Source organism: Chanodichthys erythropterus, chromosome 20 (genome assembly GCF_024489055.1).
Source record: "Chanodichthys erythropterus isolate Z2021 chromosome 20, ASM2448905v1, whole genome shotgun sequence".
NCBI lineage: Eukaryota > Metazoa > Chordata > Actinopteri > Cypriniformes > Xenocyprididae > Chanodichthys > Chanodichthys erythropterus.
Window position 1 is genome coordinate 20,954,870 of NC_090240.1, and position 24,931 is coordinate 20,979,800.

Here is a 24,931-nt window from a genome sequence, read left to right on the forward strand (position 1 = left end):
CATGTAGATCAACTACATTTGTTGAAAAAAAAAAAAGGCAAACCGGAAGATAACTTTTAGTAATGCCTTAAATTTACCAGCAAATATCTATTAGACAAGGTTTTAGTTTAGAACAATGACTTCAAGCACACCCTCTCATTAACTGAAATGACATATAATTCACTGACAAGGAAAATGACCACCACACAAACTGTCAATCAATTAATCTGGTGTATTAAGTGTTAAACAACCATGGCTTGTGAAAGTGCCATTCAGATGAGCCTGTAACAAATAGCCTTTACGTGATTTCTTCTTTTGGGAAAACATTTATATGTAGCATTATTACATAATCTGCAATTCATCTAGCTCCATGATTAATTATATTTATTGATCAGTCAGTAAACATACTGTAATTTGTTGACCACAGTAAATGAGACATCTTTTATCAAAAAAGAAAGTATCTTAACCATGCTTTATTCTTTTTTTTTAATGCTGAAAAACAACAAAGGTCCATAAATATCTTAATCGATCAATAAATAAATAAATATAATCATCAATGTCTTTAACAAACAGACTGTGTCAGAGTAAGTCCATAGAGATCTTTCTTCAGACACTGGAGATGGTATGTACAGTGGAGGTCTACACAGTTCATGTCAGATATCAGGGAGGGTCGCGGGATCGTTGCAGGACTAGCGCCGTTAACACGATGTGAAGGTCTTCCAGAAGAAGTTTTTGCAGGGGGCTTTGCGGTCGCGCTGCGGCAGCTGTGATAACCGGTTGTAGACGGCCCGTTCTTCCAGACGGGACTCCAGGGGCTCCTCCACATCCAAGGGGACCGGTGCTATCTCCCCAGCCAGCACGCTGTTGTCTACTCCATCCAACAGCCCAGAGATCAGCTTAAGGATCAGCTCCTTACGCTCTTTACTCAGCTCCTGATAAGAAAGAAACTTGACTTGAATTAGAATGCAAGATTTTTCAGCAATTTTAGTTATGAATGTTATTTTAATAATACGGCGGAGCCCAGAATGGTCCGTTAATTGGATGTTAAACATCAAGATGTGTCTAAAATACAAACATCTGTATCTGAAAACAATAAAAAACATAGAAAGCTTATTGCCGCCACTCACCCTACTTTGTGCCAGGTTCCTCTCCTCCACTGGAAGCACAGCTGCTGCTCTGACACTATACAGAACCAGCAAGAGAGACACGAGGCTGGCCAAAAGCTGCATACTGACAAAATAGTTGAAGTTAAAGTGCGTAGAAAGGTCAGTCAGAGAAGCGAAGCAGAACTTCGAAGTCCTTGTAGCTCCTAGTGCAGAGTAAAGATGGTGAGATCTTGGTCTTTGAGAGCTTTAGGTGGCAGAGTCCTTATATACCTCTCGTTCCAGTCCTCTACTGACGCAGCGGTTGGAGGATGGAGGGGAGAGGGTGGGGGAGTGGGAGGCTTAGGAACTAACAAAAGCATTGAGTAGTTAACCCCCCAACAAACCAGACGTTGTGCCGGTGGGGAGGACTGCGCCACCACGCTCACGTCATAGCTCTAAAAATGGTCCTGATTTCAGTTAAAGCGGATGCGAGGAGAAAAAAAAACTCTTGACGACGATAACGTGAAGTGATTCTGAAAAGTTCTGTGGGCCTCTCATTGTTTATTCTAATTATAATTTACATCTATGTAGAGTGAAATGGCATGCAGGCAGCGAATCATGTTTTAGGAAGTACACGGTTAGACGTATGCTGTAATTACGTGATGTTCTCACTCAGCTGCATTGTGATATCAATACAAGGAAATCAAACTAACCCATTTTGTTGTGTACAGTGGCAGTATGCTCTCATTTCAACGTGTAATTGAGCACAACTCCTCCTCCTTCTCCTTCAGATTGCCATTGAACCGTCTGGCACCTGGAACAGCTGAGAAAACTGTCTTCGTGAAAAGAAGATGCTTTTGATCGGCAGATGAAAAGGGGCTGAATAACAAGAATTAAGTCTTTTATGGAAATGTAACCGCTGATCTTACCATGTAAGAATATAAAGTGAGACAAACATTAGCACAAAAAGCAAGAGATTATGGCTGAGTTAATACTACAGCAGTAAACTTATCGGGAAAAAGCTAATGTAATGTAAAGATAAGTTAATCGTATGGAAAACAGATTGATAACAATGGCTGAACACAAAAAAGTCTTGAGTATTAAAGTAATATTCTTGGTTCAATACAAGTTAACTCAATCTGCATACGTGACATAATTTTGGTTACCATTCAAATTAATTTCCTTTTCTTTAAAAAAAAAAAAAGCATTGAGACACTTACAATACAAGTGAATACAGTCAATCCATAACATGAAAATACTTACTATTTCAATAGTATAGCCACAAGTCATAAGCAATATGTGTCATCATAATTTCAGAGTGATGAAATGGCTTACTGACCATTTCTGTGTAATTATAACCAATTTTATATACAACTTTGTTGCCATGATATCATAACTAAAATGACATTTATTACTCACCCTCAATGCTTATACCTTCGTTCATTTTCAGAACACAAATTTCACATTTTGACACGTGATCCGAATCATGATTTGACACAAAAGATTCATAACGCCCTGAAGCTTAATGAAGCAATGTTTTGAAATCGGCCATCACTAAATAAGTCGTTATTTTGTTTTTTTAGGCACCAAAAAAAATTTTGTCGCTTTTTTTTTTTATTATTAATATTGAACCACTGTACTCACATGAACTGATTTAAATATGTTTTTAGTACATTAATGGATCCTGAGAGAGGAAATGTCATTGCTGGCTATGCAGGCCTCACAGAGCCATCGGATTTCAACAAAAAAATCTTAATTTGTGTTCAGAAGATGAACGAAGGTCTTACGGGTGTGGAATGACATGAGGGTGAGTAATAAATGACATTATTTTCATTTTTGGGTGAACTAACTCAACCAACTTTAGAGCTCAAATAATACATTAGTTTTAACAGAGGAATTGTTTTTATGAAATTATAAGCTTCACATTTCTGCTTTTAAAAAAATCCATAAATTGTCCCCATTTGTTTTTATTGCAAGGGATCAGCTGAAATTAAATTTGGTGCTAATCAACATTAAGTTGCAAATTCTGTACTTGAGTTGTATTAAACCTGGAACATTCCTCTAACTGGAAGTGGAATCTTATAACACATGAAGATAGCAGGCACTGCATAAGCTATGTTTTTGAATATTAAAGTTGGCATGAAACAGAAATAGTGATAATCTTTTCTTCCCTGTTGTGATGTATATCCAAGGGATACGCTTCTCTAATGAGAAAAATGTAGGGCAGGACTTGATTTTGTCCATCAGAAACTGATTGGATTGTTGTCGTTTTGCTAACTGCCGCTCATCATGTGCGTGAAAGGTTGCTGGAGGGGTTATTGTCCCACCCTCACGCTGGTGAACACGTCATCAGAGAAGAGATGTAAAGGTGTTGTTGCAAGGGGTGGAGAGCGCTAATGTTTTTTTATTACAGAGGTGCATGAATTGAAAAAAAAATCAATAATGATGAGCGCAGAAACATTCCATAAATTTTGAGTTCATGGTGGCTCTAAGGCCTGGTTTCACAGACAGGGCTTAAACAAAGCCAGAATTAGGCCTTAAAGGGTTAGTTCACGCAAAAATGAAAATAATGTCATTTATTGCCGTTCCACACCTCTAAGACCTTCATTAATCTTCGGAACACAAATTAAGATATTTTTGTTGAAATCGATTGGCTCTGTGAGGCCTGCATAGGGAGCAATGACACTTCCTCTCTCAAGATCCATTAATGTACTAAAAACACATTTAAATCGGTTCATGTGAGTACAGTGGTTCAATATTAATATTATAAAGCGACGAGAATATTTTTGGTGCGGCAAAAAAACTAAATAACGACTTATTTAGTGATGGCCGATTTCAAAACACTGCTTCAGGAAGCATTGGACCATAAATGAATCAGCGAAATCGAATCTGCTGAAATCACGTGACTTTGGCGCTCCGAACCGCTGATTCATCTGTGCTCCGAAGCTTCCTGAAGCAGTGTTTTGAAATCAGCCATCACTATATAAGTCGTTATTTTGTTTTTTTTGGTGCACCAAAAATATTCTCGTTGCTTTATAATATTAATATTGAACCACTGTAGTCACATGAACTGATTTAAATATGTTTTTAGTACCTTAATGGATCTTGAGATTGGAAATTACATTGCTGGCTATGGAGGCCTCATGGAGCCATCGGATTTCAACTAAAATATCTTAGTTTGTGTTCCAAAGATAAACGAAGGTCTTACAGGTGTGGAACGGCATGAGGGTGAGTAATAAATTACGTTATTTTCATTTTTGGGTGAACTAACCCTTTAATTCAATTAGGATATTTAAGTATCTTTATAACTGTGCCTTAGAAAAAAACATTACTGGTGTGCATCTTGAAACAAAGCACTGACATATTTAAAGATATGTCATTGCAAGTTTCTTTCAGTTAAAACAGCTCAAAATATGCAGTTTAGTCTGGCACTATCTTAAGCTTTGTCTGTGAAACGGGGGTAAGTGTTTTAGCTAAATGCAGTCTGTGTGTTCACATTGTGTTCTGTAATTAAACCAAAATGAGAAACGGCAGCCTACCAGTTTGGTCATTGGCTCCAGTTGTTCACATTCTGGTCAGCTTTCCTGGCACCCACACACCTCTTTGGATATGCATACACACACCCCAACTGAGTACATGTAGCTAGGAGCCCTAATACTCGCGCTTTAGCACATTTTTCACAGCAGACAGATACGGGCAGACTTCAGGGCCCGGGGCTCTGTGAAGATTAACACAGCGTTGAGATGAGCTGCCCCCAGCCGAATCGTGATAAAGTGCGTTTGAAGAATTCATGCCAATTGACCGATGCAAATCACATCTAACGTTCACTTCCGACCAACATCAAACATATCTGGCGTCAGAGTAAAATGCCAATCCACATATTCTCCTGTTGTCTCAGCGGGAGTTTTGATGACTTCATATCAGGGTTATTATAGTTTACTAAAATCTAAATTTTCGTTACTTGAAATAAAATAAATATTAACTGGATTAAAAATTTGTTTGGTCAAAACTGACTACAAAATAACTAAAACTAAAATTAAAAAAATAAATAAAAACGACATAGTTTAAAACTAATAACAAATAAAAACACACAACAAACTTACTAAAACGTTAACTAAGACTAAATGACAAAGGAATTACAAAAACTAATTCAAAATATAAAAACTATAATTGTATCATTTACTAAGAGGCAAACGTACTCTCAGGCTAGTCCAAATAAATATTAAAATTAATTATCTGCCAAAAACTTGTGTCAAATCTTTACATTACAACGACCATGATTTACACATTACAACTACTTCATTAATAAAATAAGAATGGTTTAACATAGTTTGCATTAGTGTTTATTACAAAACGGTTATACAAAGTATGTCCAATTTTCTGAAGTGCTTAAAGTGGACATAACGCATTTTATAGCCTACTTATTGACAGTGGATATATCGACAAAAGATGAAAGCTCAGAACAACTGAAGCAAGTATTTAGGGTTTATAAACTGCTAAGGCAGTAAAACATGCAGACTATCTAAAAACGAGTCAACTACGCATATAAAACAGACATGCTTTTAATCGAGTACTTACAATATGATGCTGCTTTAACTGACGATGGATCGAGAGGGTCGTTTTGGGTACAGTTTAACATAAAGAGCACATATTAATACCACAAATATTTACCTGCAAAGTAACTCCATAAACCTTCATGTGATCAAATAAATGCAGGATGTTGGCAGGCAGAATTTAGTAGCAATGACGCCACCTAGTGGTTAGAATGCCGCTTTACAATCACTTATCCATAGTCAGTTTAATTTAATTGATGTTTCGCCGAACAGAAAATTAAAACACATTGTGATACACCTTTTTATTATTTCAAAACTATTTATGAAATTCGCAAAATGAAATTTACATCATGAAATGGTAAAAGTACAGATAAACCCTTCCACACAGTAAAACTTGACAGTACAAAATAGTTTGTCCTATGCAACTAGCCTTAAAAGACATGATCATCTTCAGCTATCCAACAAATACACTGTTCATTATTTTTTCCTGAAGTACACCTCCATAATTATGCTCAATATTAAGATGTCTCATTGTTTGAGACTTCCAGTATTTGTAAGATTAAAAGACACCTCAAAACCGTTCCATCATAGTAGAGTCCATTGACCAGAAGCATGTTTGCAATACACTAAAGCATATCACTCAAAAAGGCTGCATACCAAACACAGATTTGCTCTACACAAATCACATCATGTAATCAGGATTCATGAGAGCCAGAACACACAAGTCACCCACAGAGTCCCCATATGCCACCTTCACAGGCTAAGCATGAAAGAAAAAAAATACTTTGATTATAGTTTTAGAAATTATTAAAATACTAAATAGGATTTCCTTTCCTTTTGCATGTTAAGAAAATGTATAATTGTCACTGACCTGTTAGTCTTTGGGTATATGCAGTTTATTTAAAATACCTGTGTACTTATTTAAGTGAGTGATGCCAAACAAGACAGCTCTGGTGGAACATTGCCCTCTTTTTTCGTTACTCAACACGAGTAAGAGAAAGTAAGAATCGATGGCAGAACATGCATGATTGTCTGTTTGTATAGCTCTAAAACTGGATGTGGGAAGTGGAATTGTAAAAGTAAACCAAAACCAAACGACTCAAAAGACTTGACAGAAGCAGTGATGGAACTGGACAGAGAAACGGAGAATGTCCCCACAGAAGGCATTTGCACTTGTAACCGTCCATTGACCAATCAGAATGAAGCCAGAGAGGGATGCGCTGTGGGAGCTACTGCGGCTGTAGTGAGGGTTTTGTTCTGCTTTCACAGAAGGCAGCTTGTTGACAGGATGGCACCCATGAAGCCATTTACGCTTCACTTAGTACCTGTGTAAACAGTGGGTCATTTAATTTTCTATAGAAATGCAAAGTAAAGAGCAGAAGGAATAGAGAACAATGGGCTCTGTCTCACCTTTCTGGCAAATTCTGGGAGGATGAAAGCAGCACGGTGGATTTCAGGATTGTAATATTTCAGGCTCATGCTCTCAATCTCATCTCTTGTTAGTTCTCGCAATGGCTCACGGAAATTTGTTTTCTGCAATAAACAAATTAATTAATTATGCTTACTATTGTTAATATTATATATTTACCCTACCGTTCAAAAGTTTGGGGTCTGTACAAACTCTTATGATTTCCAAGGTTGCATTTATCTGACCAATACAGAAAGAACTGTAATATTGTGAAATATGATTACAATTTAAAAATAATTTATCAGTTTTAAAATGTAATTTATTCCTGTGATAGCGAAGCTAAATTTTCAGCATCATTACGCCAGTCTTCAGTGTCACATGACCCTTCAGAAATCATTCTAATGTGCTGATTCGGTGCTCATTATTTTATTTTTTTTATTTCCAATGATAAAAACATATTTGTTGAACCGTTATACATGTGTTATACATTTTCAAGATTCAAATAGAAAGTTCAAAAGAACCATTATAAAAAATTACTTTTTTTAAAAATCAATTTAATGCATCCTTGCTGGGAAAAAAAAAATCTTAAACTTTTGAATGGTAGTGTATAAACAAAAACAATGTGTCAAAGTAATAAAGGAATTGTAAAGCTTGTCAAACAAAATAAAAAAGAAAACCCGTACCGGATTTTTACTGCAAAGCATGAAGCCGATTTGTCCACTTGGATATGTTGGAATGGTGCAGTATGCATAGTCCACTACAGGAAAGAGGGTCTTACAGAAGGTCCGCATTTCCTTGATTAGCTCCAAATGCAACCACTGACACTCTCCTGTGAAATTACAGCAGAAAATTACAACCATGCCATATATACATCATTAATATTCTTAATTTTGAGCTTTTTTTTTTTTCTTTTCCTAGAGCTACAATTAGATCAACCTTGACAACAGAGAATTCCTCCCTCACAAAGTGCTGTTTTCATGAGCTGATAGTAAGACTCTTTGAACAAGCTTTCAGCGGGACCTGTGACAGGGTGAAATGAGATCAGCCTGAAATGAACACCATGTTTTGTCTGGGAGTCAATAGCTAAATCATTATTTACCAATGCAAAGAAGAAACTTCAAGGCCACACAGTGGGCTGCATACCGACAGGGTCTGACGAGTCTGTGATGATGATGTCAAAGGCATCCTGATTCTTTTTCATAAATTCAAAGCCATCGCCTACATGCAGAGTAAGTTTGGGGCTGAAGAAGCCTTTTGCCATTCCAGGGAGGTACTTCTTGGAGACGTTTATTACATCCTGAGAGAAAATGTGATCCAGGTAATTAATCAGCATGTTAAAGCATGAAATAATTTAAGATAAGTCAAAACCTTTAGATATGCTGCAAGATTCCTTTCCAGAGTGTGTTTCTGATTTATTCAATGTGTTAAAGTCAAATTTATTGGAAACATACAACAATGCGTATCAATAGTACGCATGTGAAATCTCATGCAATGTATATGCCAAAATGAGTTTTGCCATACATATGATACGCAGTTTTTCGTGTGCATATAATATGCACTTTATGGTGTGTATATAATACACTTGGTACTCTTGGGAAGGATTAGTGGTGTGGGGTTCATGCGTATTACACGCCATAAAGTGAGTATCATATGCACATGAAAAAATGCAGAGATGGGGAGCCAATTGGATGTGTTTTTTTTAATGCACCAAGGCCAAAAATACAGTAAAAACACTTAATACTGTGAAATTTTACAATTTAAATCCATTTTTTATTTTCAGAGGTAATTTATTGTTGTGATGGCAAAGCTGAATTTGAATTTCCCGCATCTTCAGTGTCACATGATCCTTCAGAAATCATTCTAATATGCTGATTTGGTGCTGAAGAAACATTTCTTATTATTATCAATGTTGAAAACAGTTGTGCTGCTTAACATTTTTGTATAAACCATGATACACTTTTTCAGGATTCTTTGATGAATAGAAAAAGTTATTTAAATTTGAAATCTTTTTTAACATTTTATAATGTCTTTACTATCACTTTTTGTCAAGTTCAAGATTTAACTTGATACAAACCTCATCAATCTCGCACTGAACAACAGACTCCACCAGCGGATGCTTGACAACCTCCCTCAGGACGCCACCGTCTCCTCCACCAATGATGAGAACCTGATGACAGGAATAAGGAAAAACAAAGGAAAATAATGTACCATACAGAAACTAAACACCTAAACAACTGCAAGTTCTTCCACATCACATATATATAAAGCACCAAAATGAAAGCACGCACCTTCTTTGGGCAAGGGTGGCAGCACAGAGGTAGATTGGCGATCATTTCTTGATAGGAAAATTCATCTCGTTCAGTGCACTGGATGACCCCATCCAAAACCAGCACATTTCCATATGTCTTACTGTATGAAAAGAAGCAAGATGTGATCATACATGATAATGTTAATACATAAAGCAATGAAAAGGTGTAGCAAACAGATCCATTCAATGTATTCTCCTAAGAACTGCAACCAAGCATGTGTCATTTGAGATGACAGCTCTCATCACATATCCTATTGGGCAACACCTTGCATGTGCAATTAATTGATTTTCAGGGCAGAGACTATAACAGCAAACATTTTCAACAGTATGAATGACTGTAGTTACAATTTTTAAATGTTTTGACATATCAGAATTGGTAGAATGTAATGTTTTACGCATAATGCACATTTTAAGAGTACAAAACCAAAGCGGTCTTCTAGTTTCAACTCCCAGTGCCACGCCAGACCTACAGCAGGCTATGCGGTTAGCAGGCTAGCTGCAGCCACCCACACAGCAAGACACCCATAAGCCAACATGCTGTTTTGAGCGGATACCTCCGAGAAAAGTGAGGAAATCACGGTGCTCGCTGTGTTAGTTGTGACCGATAGCTTCAATAATGCGCAGAACAGAAAACGCAGGGAGTTAAAGCCACGCTACATTGAGCCACATTGCACCAGGACTCACCTTTTAAAAACCATCACGTCCTGGAACTTGGATTTTTTATTATATAACAATTCTTCCACTTGAAGACTCATCGCTTGGCCAGGCCATAATGTGCATGTTTCGGTGAACCATCCGTCTTTAATGTTGTCCATTGCCGGGGGGATTTAAATTTTAGGCAGAGGTGGGTTGAAATAGTCTGATCAAACCAGTCACCGCAAGGAGTTACTGGAGATCTTGAACGCCGACTGACACGTTGGGCGTTCTCTGCGCTGCAACCGAACATAAGAAATAAGAGGCGACCAATGTGAGCTGCCTGACGTCATAAACAGGCACGAGGGCGGGGCGTGTCTGTGCAAGCATGCTTGGTTTTGTGCCAGTGAGGATGAGCCCACGTGAAAATGGGTGCAATGTTAGCTTTATGAGTGAAAACGTCAGGTTTGCTCTGGTTTGATTATATATTATTACAAGTTACAATTGTCCTTTTTTGGCATTTATTTATTTATGTTCCATGTAACGTTTAGGATTACAGTTGTGGCACTTTCCACAAATAGTGTACAAAATAGGCCTTGAAACTAACTTAAACATAGAAGCTATTTTACTTTTTTTTATTTGTCCACATATTTAAAAAAAAAAACATGCTTTGATAAAACATTCTGAGATAAAAAGTCGAATTATGACATAAAAAGCTGAAATTATGGCATACTAAGTCATAATTATGAGACAAAAAAGTAGAAATTATAATTATGAGACAAAAATCATGATTATGTCTGAAAAAAATGGTCATAATTATGACTCATTGGAATAATTGTAACTTTTTAATTATGATTTACCAAAGGGCTTCCTTAGGGGAAAAGGAGATGCTGTTCAGAATATGTTGATTTTCAACCGCAGAAAGCCAAACTAAGTTTTATTTCAGATGATTTTTATTTATTTATTTTCTATGGGGCTTATTTTTGGGAATTATTGAAAAAAAAAATCATGGGAATTGTGCCTATAATCCTACAAAAAACAATAGGTCATTTTCACATTTCCGGGTTTCTCAGAAGCGGAAGTCGTCATAGTGAATGAGAGAATGCATTAAATATATTTGTGTTCCCATTTGCTCAAATAGCAAAAGAAAAACTTTCAAAAAGAAGAAAAAAAATAGAGAGCGATTGATAACGGCAGTCAGGAGAGAGAAAGATGTCAAGTTTACCGTCACTTCCATCACAGCAGCGTTAACTATTTTTTTGTATTTTGATGCAAAGTATGTTATGTTATAAATATATACACACCTTTTTAAAAAAAATTTAAAGTATATATATATATAAAAAAAAAAGTAAGATTTACGATGTTGATGACCGTTAAAACGTGTCATCACAGTCTGTGAAAAGACAAACAATATTAACAAACCATATTTGTGGAACGTGCCATGAGCACATGACGCAAGCTCTTTATTTTCAGTTTGAATGCCGTTTACACGTAACCTATTTTCCCATGAATACAAAAAAGAAAAAAACATTTCATAAATACTGGTCATTCCACATTGTTCTGAATGAACAGATCATCCACAAGGCACACTTGACAATAGGCAGCTGATGTTCTCTGTTGATACACAGTGCAGACAAAACATATCACTGATCTGGACTGTCCAGTTGACTAAACATGAAAAGCTGATCATACATATCTAATATTCACAAAACAACAGAATATTTACACAATCATGCATTCTATTTGTAACACAACATAGCAGACAATATAGCACTTACAGCTACATTCTGTTTAAATTAAAAAAAACAACAAAAAAACATCAATGATCATGTTTTTAAAAGATACTGTTGATCATTCTCTCAGCTGTCTACCAACAAATTCAAATCGACACAACCTAGTCATTAGGATTGGGATTGGCATCTGGATACTGGGAAAGATCAAAGGTCAGCACCTTACTGATGACACAATCTCCTTGCTGTGAATAAAAGAAAAAATTTGATTACTTATTTTTAAAAATCAACATAAAAAAAAGTATGAAATAAAAACAAATAAGTTAACCAAGTTGCAATCTCTACAGTGTACAATAACAATATAACGACAGGTTGGGATGGGTTATATTTCAGTGAAACTCTTGCATGCGTAAGCTACTTTTGATATGTTTGTGTTTATACAGCCCGTTGCTGAAATACAAACCTCAGGGTAAACTCCTATGAGGGAGTCAGCTTTTGTGTAGAACTCCTCTTTGAGAGAGATAACAATGGCCTGGAAATTCTGGACTGACTGGTCCTTTATGTAGTTGGCCACCTGCAGAGTAAGAAGTTAAAAACATATTTCATATTTATGCCATTTAATTTGGTTGCATCCACACATTTGGAAGAGGCCTTCCTAGAAGCTAACAAACACACACCTTGCCTATGTTGGTATTATCCAAAGCAGCATCAATCTCATCCAGAACAAAGAAAGGTGCAGGCTTGTAGCTATGAGGGAACAGAAATATATTTTTTTAATCTGAGGGGTGGCTAAAACATACTAGTTTACTTTTAAAGAAAAATAAAAAGGCAAAAATGGCACCTGTGAATGGCAAAAAGCAGTGCTAAAGCAGCTACAGTCTTCTCTCCTCCTGACAGGTTGTCCATAGGCCTGAACCTCTTTCCTGGAGCCACACAGTTGTAGTTGATTCCATCTAAGTATGGTTCCTCTGGGTTCTCTGGCCCCAGGAATGCCTGAAAGGATATAGAGTATCCCTTAATTTAAGTTTGAAATCCTGCTTGTATTATTGTAGGATTATCTCTTTAAAAAAAAGAGGGATTGAGATCGGAGTGTTTTTTTTAACCTGCGCACTGCTGTTACGTGACAGCGCTTTGTAGATCTCATCAATGTTAGTGGCAACAGACTCAAAGCAAGCATTGAAACGGTCAAACCGCTCCTTCTTGATCTGCTCAAATGCCTGTTTGGCTTTTTTGGCTCTTTTCCGAGCAGCTTCAAACTCTGAAAGGCACATTAAAAGTAGATTGGTTGTTATTTAGACAGTGGTTCTCAACCAATAGGCCTCAGCACACTTTTAAGCTGACTTCAAGATGGTTTAAAATAATTTGAAAGAAGACAAAATAAGCTTTGAAATAATCTAAAATAATAAAAATCAAGATATAAACTGACATCATTTTATTTATTTTAATTTATTCCCTTAACAACTCTCATTTTTATTTATGAACCAGGGTCCTCATGGAAAGCATTACGGAAGAGGATTAGGGCCAAGCAATAATAAAAAAATAAAACCATCTCGAGATTAAAGTTGTTAAATTTTGAGAAAAAAGTTAAATTTCGAGAAAAAAGTCAAAATAAAATGTTGAGAATAAACTCATTAAATTACGAGAATAAACTCATTAAATTTTGAGAAAAAGGTCGAGATAAAATGTTGAGAATAAAGTCATTAAATTACAAGAAAAAAGTCGTTAAATTACAAGAAAAAAGTCGAGATAAAATGTTGAGAATAAAGTCATTAAATTATGAGAAAAAAGTAGTTAAATTACGAGAACAAATTTGTTAAATTACGAATTTGTTCTCATAATTTAAAGACTTTTTTCTTGTAATTTAATGACTTTATTCTCGAAATTTAATGAGTTTTTTCTCGTAATTTAACGAGTTTATTCTCAACATTTTATCTCGACTTTTTTCTCGAAATGCAATGAGTTTTTTCTCAAAATTTAACAACTTTAATCTCGAGATGGTTTTATTTTTTTATTATTGCTTGGCCCTAATCCTCTTCCGTAAAGCATACAGTATATGAGGGAATTTCAAAATATTTCTAGAACTGGAAAAGTCATGGAAAATAATTAAATCTTAAAAAGCCATGGAAATTTCTATAACAAATAGATTTTTTTCTTATGGAGCCCTGCATATGACATACAGGAAAAAAATAGTAGGCTAAATTGTGTTCTCAATTTACTAATCTGTTCCCTCAATTTATAAATCGTGTGCATGATTTAATAATTCATTCCTTCGATTTGCTAAATCATGCGAACAATTTATAAATCAAGGGAACGAAATAGTAAATCATGCGCACGATTTAGTAAAACGAGGGAATAAAATAGTAATTTGTGCACAATTTACTTTTTTTCCTTCATGTAATGTGCGGGGCTCCGTATTTTCTACTTATGTCAAGTGCAAAAATATTTTATCAGGTAGAAATTGCTGTTTAATTGCTATTCGTGAGTAAAAATAATTGTAAAAAAAATCCCGTAATAATGAACAAAAAAAAAGTAATGTGAGTTTATTGGTCATAAAGAGGACATTCTGTTCTTGAAAATTTTGTAATGACCAAATTTAATTATTTGAATTATACAATTATTTTCTTTATTTTATTTCAATACATTGCCACTCTTAATTTCTGTAAATAATAAAGGTTAAATGCACCTTTATCATTACAGAAGAAGTATCAAAAATATCTTGGGGAACATTTGAACATGGGGGACCCTTTGAATATTGTATTGGCCAGTGGGGTTCTTAGAGTCAAAAAGGTTGAGGTTAGATTTCTCAGAGTCAAGATTAGCTACAGACAGATGAGCCTGTCTCACCATCACTGGTCTCCTGGAACTTGTCTCTAACGCTCTCAAGTTTCTCCATGGCCTTCATGTTGGGAGCGCTGATTCTCTGCAGGATGCTTTGCTGCTCGTTCAGCCTCTGCTGTAGGGTGTTCATCTCTGCCTTGATCTCTTCTTCTGACAGAGCATCCTATTAAAGGGTTTTACAAAGCTTTTGATTCTTGCAAACAACAAATTCAAAACATTTCAACAATTTAAATTACCTTGAGATCCTCATTTAAGTTGCTGTAGTCAATCTCTATGAGGGCCTCTTTGGCATGCACAGAACTTGATGCCTTCGGGCTGCTGATGGAATCCTCAACTTGTGAGCTTCCCTATGTAGACATATCAGTGTGTATGTCTGTGCTTGCAAAATCAGCATGCGTAAATGTGTGTGGAAAGTGTTTGTCTATACCTCTCCCTGGCTGATGTCATCCATTGTCCCTGATTTGAGGGGCAGTTTGATGTCCTGCATCTTGCAGGCTTGCAATAAGTTGTGTCTGTCACTGCGTTTCTGTTCCAGTTTGGTCTCAATGGCGGTCACTTCCTTCTGAAGCTGCGTCAGCTCTCTAACATTACATACATGTATAACAATACATCAATATTACATGCATGCAACCAGCACAAACTAAATAATTTTACATGCAAATATATTTTAATGTATAATTTATTTAATTTTATTATAATTTATTATAAGAAATCTAAATGTAATAAATTATAATGTATTACCATTATATTTGAGAAGATCTAAAGAACTAAGAAAAAAAATATGAATATCTCTCACTTGTTGGCAGACCCTAATTTCTTGCGGATCTCCTCCATCTCTCGGTTCTTATCATTGACCTCTCCTTTTTTAGTGAGATGCTGGTTCTTCAGGTCCTGTAGCTGTGCCATTGTCTCATCAATGATCTTCATGTGTCTGTGTTCCTCCTGAGGTGGTGGGGAATGACATGAGCTACAGTTTAGGTTTTCATGCTAAAAGATTTTGCTGCTTTGCTTGTCAAGACTTTTTACTCCTCTATTCTCTGTCACCTTTTTAAGTCTTTCGATCTCATTCTCATCCTTCTTTACAGTCTGCTCCCACATCATTACTTTCTCCTGGTCCTCCTTTAACTGGTTCTTCTCATAATCAAGCTGGATGGCCAGACGGGTCTTCTGTGTTTCAAACTCCAGCCTAGATTTGCCATATAACTCAAGTTAGATCATGGCAGTCCACTGAGTTGATAACCTGTATATTGTCCTTAAGGGGGTTACCGTTTTTTGGCAATCTCATTTTGCCTCTTCACTTTTTCCTCTTCAAACTCTCGGATATTTCGAACACCAATCTCCTCACAGAATTCAACAAAGACCTCATCCTCCACCTATGAATGACCATAACCAATAATAATTATTAGAGCATTATTACAGATCCGGTTGCGAGGTAAAATTTTGACAGCATTTCAAACGTCTTTGTTTTCTCCAGAGCCCTTACCAGGTTCATGCGATCTCTTAACTCTGTAATGTCCCTCTCTCGTGATTGGATGATTCGTTTTATGTCATTGATTCGTGGGCCAAAATTTGCCAGCTCACTCTCCAACTTTGATTTCTCCTACAAAGACATACACTCATTTTGAAAAACACATTGTAACACCAATGACTTCATTAGATCTAAAAACCACCTGTATTTTTTATCTTGTAAAGGTTTCTGATTTTGATATCACTTCTTGACTGAGGTGTTGTTTCTCTGGTGTACCTGCATGTTCAAAGAGAGGTGGCGGGTTTTGGTCTGTTCAAGATCACTCTGAGAGTATTTCAGTCTCATCTGCAGCCCGTGAGCCTGAGACTGGACCTGTCTGAGCTCTGCCTCCTTTCTCTTTGCCTTCATTTGTTCCTGAGGAGATACAAATGTAAAAACCAGCTTTTAAAAAAAATCATTTTACCTCCACTCAATAGTTATGCCTTTATTTAACAAAATAATGAATTATGGTAGGCCTGCGCAATTACTACTTGATCACTTGATCATGAAAGCATTCTGAGGTGCAAGTACATTCTCAGACTCTTCAGCGCTCTTCTTCATGAGCATTTGAGTGTGTGGTTAAAAACCAGCCTAGAGCACCATCTGCTGTTAAAAACTAAGCTCAGATTCAATTTGAGAGAGGATCGTGATGCATTCGGGAAATATCACAATCGATTCACGCCCTATTATTTGTATAAAATTTAAAGGTGCCCTAGAATTAAAAATTGAATTTATCTTGGCATAGTTAAATAACAAGAGTTCAGTACATGGAAATGACATACAGTCTCAAACTCCACTGTTTCCTCCTCCTTATATAAATCTCATTTGTTTAAAAGACCTCCGAAGAACAGGCGAATCTCAATATAACACCGACTGTTACATAACAGTCAGGGTGTACGCCCCAATATTTGCATATGCCAGCCCATGTTCCCAACATTATGAAAGGCATTAGACAAGGGCAGCCAGTATTAACGTCTGGATGTGCACAGCTGAATCATCAGACTAGGTAAGCAAGCAAGGACAATAGCGAAAAATGGCAGATGGAGCAATAATAACTGACGTGATTCATGATAACATGATATTTTTAGTGATATTTGTAAATTGTCTTTCTAAATGTTTCGTTAGCATGTTGCTAATGTACTGTTAAATGTGGTTAAAGTTACCATCGTTTCTTACTGTATTCACAGAGACAAGAGCCGTCGCTATTTTCATTTTTAAACACTTGCAGTCTGTATAATTCATAAACACAACTTCATTCTTTATAAATCTCTCCAACAGTGTAGCATTAGCTGTTAGCCACGGAGCATAGCCTTAAATTAATTCAGAATCAAATGTAAATATCCAAATTAATACTATACTCACATAATCCGATGCATGCATGCAGTATGCATGACGAACACTTTGTAAAGATCCATTTTGAGGGTTATATTAGCTGTATATGAACTTTGTTTATGCACTGTTTAAGGCAAGCGCGAGCTCCAGGGGCAGAGAGTGTGAACAATTACAGGGGCCGCAACCTGAATCGCCGCATTTCTAATTATGCCCCAAAATAGGCAGTTAAAAAAATGAATTAAAAAAAATCAATGGGGTATTTTGAGCTGAAACTTCACAGACACATTCAGGGGACACCTTAGACTTATATTACATCTTGTAAAAAAACGTTTGATGGCACCTTTAAATGATCATGACAGCCCTAAATAAGAGAAAATCTTCAAGCTGTGTATGAGGTTTCCCTGTAGTTCTTTTGTGTGCCACCTTCAATTCCTCTGTTAGTTTCTCTTTCTTTTCCTTGAGTTTGTCCACAGCTTTCTCGTCCCAGCGCCGAGCCTTTGCTTTCAGGTCACTAGCTCCTCCAGAGATCACACCTGACTTTTGGAAGAGAGTTCCATCCAGAGCCACGGTCTGTAAAGAAGCAAGACAGAATAGAAGATAAATAGTCCGAAAACGATATCCTTTGATATGTGCTTTATATTCAACTTATACTACATATTTAAACCTTGTGACGGTATGGTCCTCCGAAGGCAATCCTGCGAGCGTCCTCCACATTCTCACAAACTAAAGCATTCCCGCAGGCATACTGAAGGGCTTTCTTTATGTGCGGCGGCTCATAACGGATCACGTCGATCACCAGCTTTGCCCCCCGAAGCTCTCTCAGTTTCTCATCTGTGGGTTTCACCTTTAGGGAGAGAAGCATGTGTCCAGTGAATTGCATTCCACTGGCCGCTCAATGCAGTTCAGCCTCCTCGATGGAAAATTTAGACCTCAATTCATGAATTGTGTATTAAAATCTGTCTGTACCTCCAAATAGTCGAGAGGCAGAAAGGTCTCCGGTTCTCCTCTTTGCTCTTTAATGTACTGGATGCAATCTCTGCCCGTTTTCTCAGAGTCCACAATTATGGCGTCCATGTTTTTTCCCAGGACTTTGGTCACTGCAATCTGATATTTCTTCTGGGTGGGCTGGCATAAGTCAATCAGTCTGCCATACTGTTCGGACAAACATGAACATTTAAATGGGACTAAAAAATACAATGAAAGCTCGTTGTGGACAAGCTTCTGCAGCAAGCTTAAATTGAAAATGTGCCTATACATACAGCAACTCACCACTGAGCCGGGGTAAAGCCGTTTAATGCTTTCCATGATTTCAGCTTTGCGCTGCTGACGGCTGTTCTCCTGCCTGTCAATGCGAGCATCACCAAGTTGCTCCATCACCTGTAACAAGAATCATCACAGCAATGAAAACAAAAGTCTTGAATGATATTATGTGCCTAAGAATATGAGTAAATCTGTGTTTTATTACTTGGTTTAACTCCATGTTTATCTCATCAATCCTTCTTTTGGCCAGCTCCACTTCCTCAGTCAGTTCCTCTTCCATACGCCTCTGTTCATCCAGAGACTGCCTGGTGAGAGAAACAAAGAGATGGTCAAAATTCAAGTTTTCCATGACATGAAATTGAAGTGTGAAGCAAAAAAGTAAAACAAAACAACAAGTCACTAGAGAAAGACACTAGATAGGAACAGTAATTATAGAAAAGACATATATATACAGACTATATTGCCAAAAGTATTGGGACAGCCCTCCAAATCATTGAATTCTGGCGTTCCAATCAGTTCCATGGCCACAGGTATATAAAATCAAGCACCTAGGCATGCTGGCTGCTTCTACAAACATTTGTGAAAGAATGGGTCGCTCTCAGGAGCTCAGTGTATTCAATAATGTTCAATAAATCCGAGGAGGAAGAGGCTGGGTTTTATTGTGTGGGGTTGTTTTTCACGGGTTGGGCTTGACCCCTTAGTTCCAGTGAAAGGAACTCTTAATGTTTCAGCATACCAAGACATTTTGGACAATTTCATGCTCCCAACATTGTGGGAACAGTTTGGGGATGGCCCCTTCCTGTTCCAACATGACTGTGCACCAGTGCACAAAGCAAGGTCCATAAAGACATGGATGAGCGAGTTTTTGTGTGGAGGAACTTGACTGGCCTGCACAGAATCCTGACCTCAACCCGATAGAACACCTTTGGGTGAATTAGAGCGGAGACTGCGAGCCAGGCCTTCTCGTCCAACATCACTGCCTGACCTCACAACTGACATGCGCTTCTAGAAGAATGGTCAAAAATTCCCATAAACACACTCCTAAACCTTTTGGAAAGCATTCCCAGAAGAGTTTAGGATGTTATAGGTGCAAAGGGTGGGTCAACTCCATATTAAGAATGGGATGTCATGAAAGTTCATGTGCACGTAAAGGCAGGCGTCCCAGAACTTTTGGCAATATAGTGTATATATATATATATACACAACATGAATATCTCACATTCCAAAAAAAAAAATCAGATTCTAGAGTTGAAACTTTTCATTTAATAATAATTTCTGAAACACCTGCTAGTTGCAATATAGTCCTCCAGCTTTTCAATGCGCTTCTGGTTTTCTTCGATCTCTCGAATCTTCTGCTTTATTTTGGCCTTTAATCCAAAGAAAGATATTTAAGAAATCTGTGTCTCACAAAAGCACAAAAGAAAATCATTTAGAATCATTTCACATGTACCTCTGTCTCAATTTTCTTCCTCTCCTCTAGATCCAGTCTGTCCTGGTCGGCCTTTTGGTCCCTGTTAAACTTCTCTAGCTCCTGTGCCAAGGTAGCTGCCCGCTTACTAGCCTCCTCCTTCAGCCTGTGATACTGCTTCACCTGTGATAACAGTAAAGTGTAAAATGAAACCCTGAAATTTATAAACATAGTTGCATTTTCATATTTCCTGAGTACGGCTAACCTGGTTCTCCTCCAATGTCAAATCTTGGCCTTGACTCTGCGCTTCCTCTTCCATCCGTTCCTCAAACTCCTGCCTCGCCATCTCCACGGCACCCTGTTCTCGATCCAGTTCCTCTATGTCTGCCTTACGCTTCTTGTACATCTTCTGGGCGTTCTGCAAAGACTTTCGAGCCACCTCAAGCTTCTTAATTTTATGGGCAGTATTCTCCTTGGCCTTGATGTACTGTGGCCGTTTCTGATTCAGCTCAGCATCTTTCTCTCTAGAGGAGGTTAGATAAGTACTTCTTTAGCAAACTGTTACCATGAGTTATAGTTAGACTATCAAAACTATAATACTTTAAGTTTTCAGTGGGGACTTTCAGTGTGTGTGTGTATATATATATATATATATATATATATACACACACACAAAACACATCACTCACTTTATCTCCTTCTCCACATTCTGCTGATCTCTCATCATTCTTCCCAGCTCTTTCTTCTTTTCCTTGAGCTCTTCCTCAACATGATCCATCTTCTTCCTGTCCTTCTCAATCTCACGGTTGCGCTGGGACAACTCTCGGTTCAGCTTCTCGATCTCCTCCTCATTATGGTAAAGTTTAAATAGCTGTAGCTGAACATGAGCCCTGACCACCTCATCCTTCAGTCTCTGGTACCTCTCAGCCTGAACAGAGAGCAAAAGTTTAAACAATAATGCATTATCACTGCAGAATTGTGGAGCAGTAAAATGTAAGTTTACCTCCTCTTTTTCCTGTTTGGCCTCTTTGCGCTCTGCTGCGATGTTCTTCTTACGATGATAGTTGAACTGTGTGTCTTCTTCGGCTTTCACCATCTCTTTCTTTCTGCGGTCATACTCCTGGGCCAGCTCACCAGAGCGGGAGATCTCCTCAAACAAAGCTGTCCTCTCTTTAGGATTCTTCATGGCTATTGACTCCACTGCACCCTGCACAAAAAAAAAAAACACAAACACAGAAAAAATCAATTTTACCTCAAACAGGCTATCTTATATTTTATATAATTCTAGAGGTCATGTGCATGTATACCTGGAACACAAGAAAATTTCTGGCTTTAATAAGGATACCCAGTTTCTCCAGTTCCTCGCTGTACTCTGAAAGCCCGACAACCTTATTGTTGATTCGGTACTCTGAAGAGGAACCTGTAACAAAAAACTAGTTAGTCTCACAGGGTAAAATGATTTGTAGAACTAGTAAATAATGCAGAAAAAGAAATAAAGATTTTTTTATTGTAGGTTTTTGGGGTTATGAAGTTGTAACAACTTTTGGTTATTTAGTAACTTTATTTTTAACATTTACCAATGATGACCCGTGTGAACGTGCATTCCTCTCCATTCTCCTCACAGTACACCATGCTCACGAAGGCACGGTTGGCTGCTGGTTTTCCCACTGGTGCTCCATGGATGAGATCCTTCAGGGTTTTAACACGCAGGTTACTGGTCTTCTCTGCTAATACAAAACTGATGGCGTCCATCAGGTTTGACTTCCCTGGAGAGCAGGGATTTTGGGTATTGAGTTGGTGGCATGGTTTATAATTTGACATTTTCAACAAGACTCTCGTGTTTGGCTTTGGCTCATTTCATATCTAGCAAGTCATGTATCCTAAACAGTGCTCAAAGTAGGCTGGTATGCACCGATATGCAGTACCGGTACTTCTATATTTTAATCTGTTACATATTTTTAATCTGTTCCCATCACTTTTTCTTGCGTACCGGTGTAGTGCCGAATTCTGTGAGCCATCAAAATTATGTGACCCTAGTAAGCACTGTAGTGACAGTAGGTTAGGATTGGGATTAGGGGTAGGTTGGATTAGTTTAATACAGCTCTTACTAGGGTCAGAGAAAAGACTACACTACTCTGACACTACTCTGACCGCCCCGCCCCCAAAATGCAATTTCAACCCTTGGGAGTACAAGCACATATATATATATATATATATATATATATATATATATATATATATATATATATATATATATATATATATATATATATATATATATATATATATATATATATATATATATATATATATATATATATATACAATACATATATATATTATGCTGTGTGTGTATATATATATATATACACAGTGGGTACAGAAAGTATTCAGACCCCCTTGAATTTTTCACTCTTTGTTATATTGGAGCCATTTGCTAAAATCATTTAAGTTCATTTTTTTCCTCATTAATGTACACACAGCACCCCATATTAACAGAAAAACACAGAATTGTTGACATTTTTGCTGATTTATTAAAAAAGAAAAACTGAAATATCACATGCTCCTAAGCATTCAGACCCTTTGCTGTGACACTCATATATTTAACTCAGGTGCTGTCCATTTCTTCTTATCATCCTTGAGATGGTTCTACACCTTCATTTGAGTCCAGCTGTGTTTGATTATACTGATTAGACTTGATTAGGAAAGCCACACACCTGTCTATATAAGACCTTACAGCTCACAGTGCATGTCAGAGCAAATGAGAATCATGAGGTCAAAGGAACTGCCTGAAGACTCAAAGACAGAATTGTGGCAAGGCACAGATCTGGCCAAGGTTACAAAAAAAATTCTGCTGCACTTAAGGCTCCTAAGAGCACAGTGGCCTCCATAATCCTGAAATGGAAGACGTTTGGGATGACCAGAACCCTTCCTAGAGCTGGTCGTCCGGCCAAACTTTTTTTTTTTTTTTTTTTACATAATATGAGCGCATATCATGAATTGCTTAATATTTGAAAATTAGCAGCAAAAATAAATGATGAAGGCATGGTTTCTCTATTTTTTCTCCCTCACACCTCACATATCATATATAGGACTTTTATCTTCTTGGTAAACAAAACACAAAGCTTTGGAATAAATTGTAAACAGTACTGTTAACTGATAGTCATTTTTTAAAACATCTTTTTAAACATATATGAATGAATGTTATGATTAACTTAATGTATAGCATCAAAAACAGAATAGAATATAGAAGCAAAAATAAAGTCTTTGTTTTCTGATACCTACACATTAAATGTCTTATCTTCTTTTCTCTCTTTGGTAAACAAATAGGCTACACATTTTTTACAATATATTATTTTTTATTAAAATGTATTAACATTTTATTATTATGATTTTAAGCATATAATATGAATGGATATTACGAACAGCTTAATATATGAGAGTTAGTAGCAAAATAAATGATGAATGGATGGCTTCCAAAAAAGTTTCTAAGACAGTTCTAATATGACCTACGAAAAGAAGAAAGAAAAACAGACTTTTTATATAAAAATCAACCTTTATGACATAACTTGGCCGGCGTTGAAAAAAAACAGCCAAATATAATAAATATTGACTGTTAAAAATATAACCATGGCGACTACATGTTAATGCAGTGTGCAGACTGGACCCATGCAGCAGCAGCTCTGCATTCCTGCAGTTCACTGCGCTGCATCAGCACCTGAGAGAACACTTACCTGATCCATTTGGTCCAATTATTGCTGTAAATTTGTGAAACGGTCCGATTATTTGGCGTCCCTTGTAAGATTTGAAATTTTCGATCTCGATCAGCTTTAAATACCCCATGCTGACTGATTTATCTCAGGAGAGGCGTGTCAGACTGATGCTCTGGAGAGTCTCTGTAGCGATGCGCTTCTTCTCCGGACGTTGACTGAAGCCAAACGGATTTAAAACGAGCTGGCAATTACATATGTAACATATCGTCTTTCAAAGGTTAAACCTCTGAAACTATAATAATCTCATAAAATATCATCTTAACACGAACTGAAATGAAGGTCCAGACGTGTACACGCCCCCTGTCTAGAGCACAATGCAGGCAAAATAAAAGTCTCAGCCTTGAGTGAATTCAGGCTACCTTTTTGGTAAAGCATGTGAATCTGTACAGCAAAATCAGCACTGTAAACAAAGAAAAAACGTTTTTATTTCATAGAATAATTAGACTATTTTACATCTCATTTTGATGAAAAGACCATCAAGATATAATCCCAGCCTGTATAAATACAGCCTCTGTTAAATGATTTGTCCCGAATATTACAAACTCATCAACATCACCTCAATGATTAGGCCACTCATATCTAAGACCATTTAAAGGAAGCTGCTGTTTATATATATATATATATATATATATATATATATATATATATATATATATATATATATATATATATATATATATATATATATATATATATATATATATATATATATATATATACACACACACACGTTTTATATATATGTTTATATATGTTTTTTTTTGTATCAAAGAATAACTGTATTATAGTTTTTATTAAAATTTTGAATAATATTTTTAATTAGCTTTTTTTAGCTTAATTTTAAGGTTTCAGTAATTTTATAGTATTTTTTTTTTTAATATGCCTATATAGTTTAGTTTTATATAGGCATTACTTAATTTTATTTCCGTTTTAGTTTAGTACATAAAGTTAAAGGTGATACAGAGGATCTTTTAGTCGACTGAGAAACCAAAGACTGTAAGTGAGTTTTTGAAATGAGCGCATGCGTAAGAACAACCCCCCTCCTTCACAGCTCATTTCGAGGGAACGCCTCCCAAAACTCGCGCACGAGTATTGGAACACGAGTGTTTACCACCGG

At 36.8% G+C, this 24,931-nt stretch overlaps 3 protein-coding genes across 3 annotated transcripts; all 3 read right to left on the reverse strand.

Moving 5' to 3' along the window:
- Window positions 1-677: 677 nt before the first annotated feature.
- Window positions 678-1,208, reverse strand: sst7 (somatostatin family member 7). The gene is made up of 2 exons (XM_067371935.1): window positions 1,107-1,208; window positions 678-911 (listed from the first exon to the last, which is right to left on the reverse strand). Exons 1-2 carry the CDS (start codon window positions 1,206-1,208, stop codon window positions 678-680), a joined length of 336 nt encoding a protein of 111 aa, XP_067228036.1.
- A 4,477-nt stretch (window positions 1,209-5,685) lies between these two features.
- Window positions 5,686-10,228, reverse strand: srm (spermidine synthase). The gene is made up of 8 exons (XM_067371415.1): window positions 10,018-10,228; window positions 9,314-9,434; window positions 9,100-9,192; window positions 8,169-8,322; window positions 7,962-8,045; window positions 7,709-7,854; window positions 7,028-7,150; window positions 5,686-6,942 (listed from the first exon to the last, which is right to left on the reverse strand). Exons 1-8 carry the CDS (start codon window positions 10,146-10,148, stop codon window positions 6,925-6,927), a joined length of 870 nt encoding a protein of 289 aa, XP_067227516.1. The 5' UTR covers window positions 10,149-10,228; the 3' UTR covers window positions 5,686-6,924.
- Window positions 10,229-11,860: 1,632 nt separating this feature from the next.
- Window positions 11,861-23,884, reverse strand: smc1a (structural maintenance of chromosomes 1A). Its single transcript, XM_067370936.1, has 26 exons — window positions 23,776-23,884; window positions 21,619-21,807; window positions 21,349-21,461; window positions 21,045-21,248; window positions 20,731-20,969; window positions 20,307-20,565; window positions 20,084-20,224; window positions 19,918-20,000; window positions 18,839-18,938; window positions 18,643-18,750; window positions 18,340-18,525; window positions 18,038-18,217; window positions 17,797-17,943; window positions 16,279-16,416; window positions 16,018-16,134; window positions 15,801-15,907; window positions 15,579-15,720; window positions 15,331-15,476; window positions 14,962-15,115; window positions 14,771-14,881; window positions 14,541-14,697; window positions 12,800-12,954; window positions 12,538-12,689; window positions 12,374-12,443; window positions 12,160-12,270; window positions 11,861-11,941 (listed from the first exon to the last, which is right to left on the reverse strand). The coding sequence occupies exons 1-26, from the start codon at window positions 23,882-23,884 to the stop codon at window positions 11,861-11,863; spliced, it is 3,699 nt and encodes a 1,232-aa protein (XP_067227037.1).
- Between the last annotated feature and the right edge of the window lie 1,047 nt (window positions 23,885-24,931).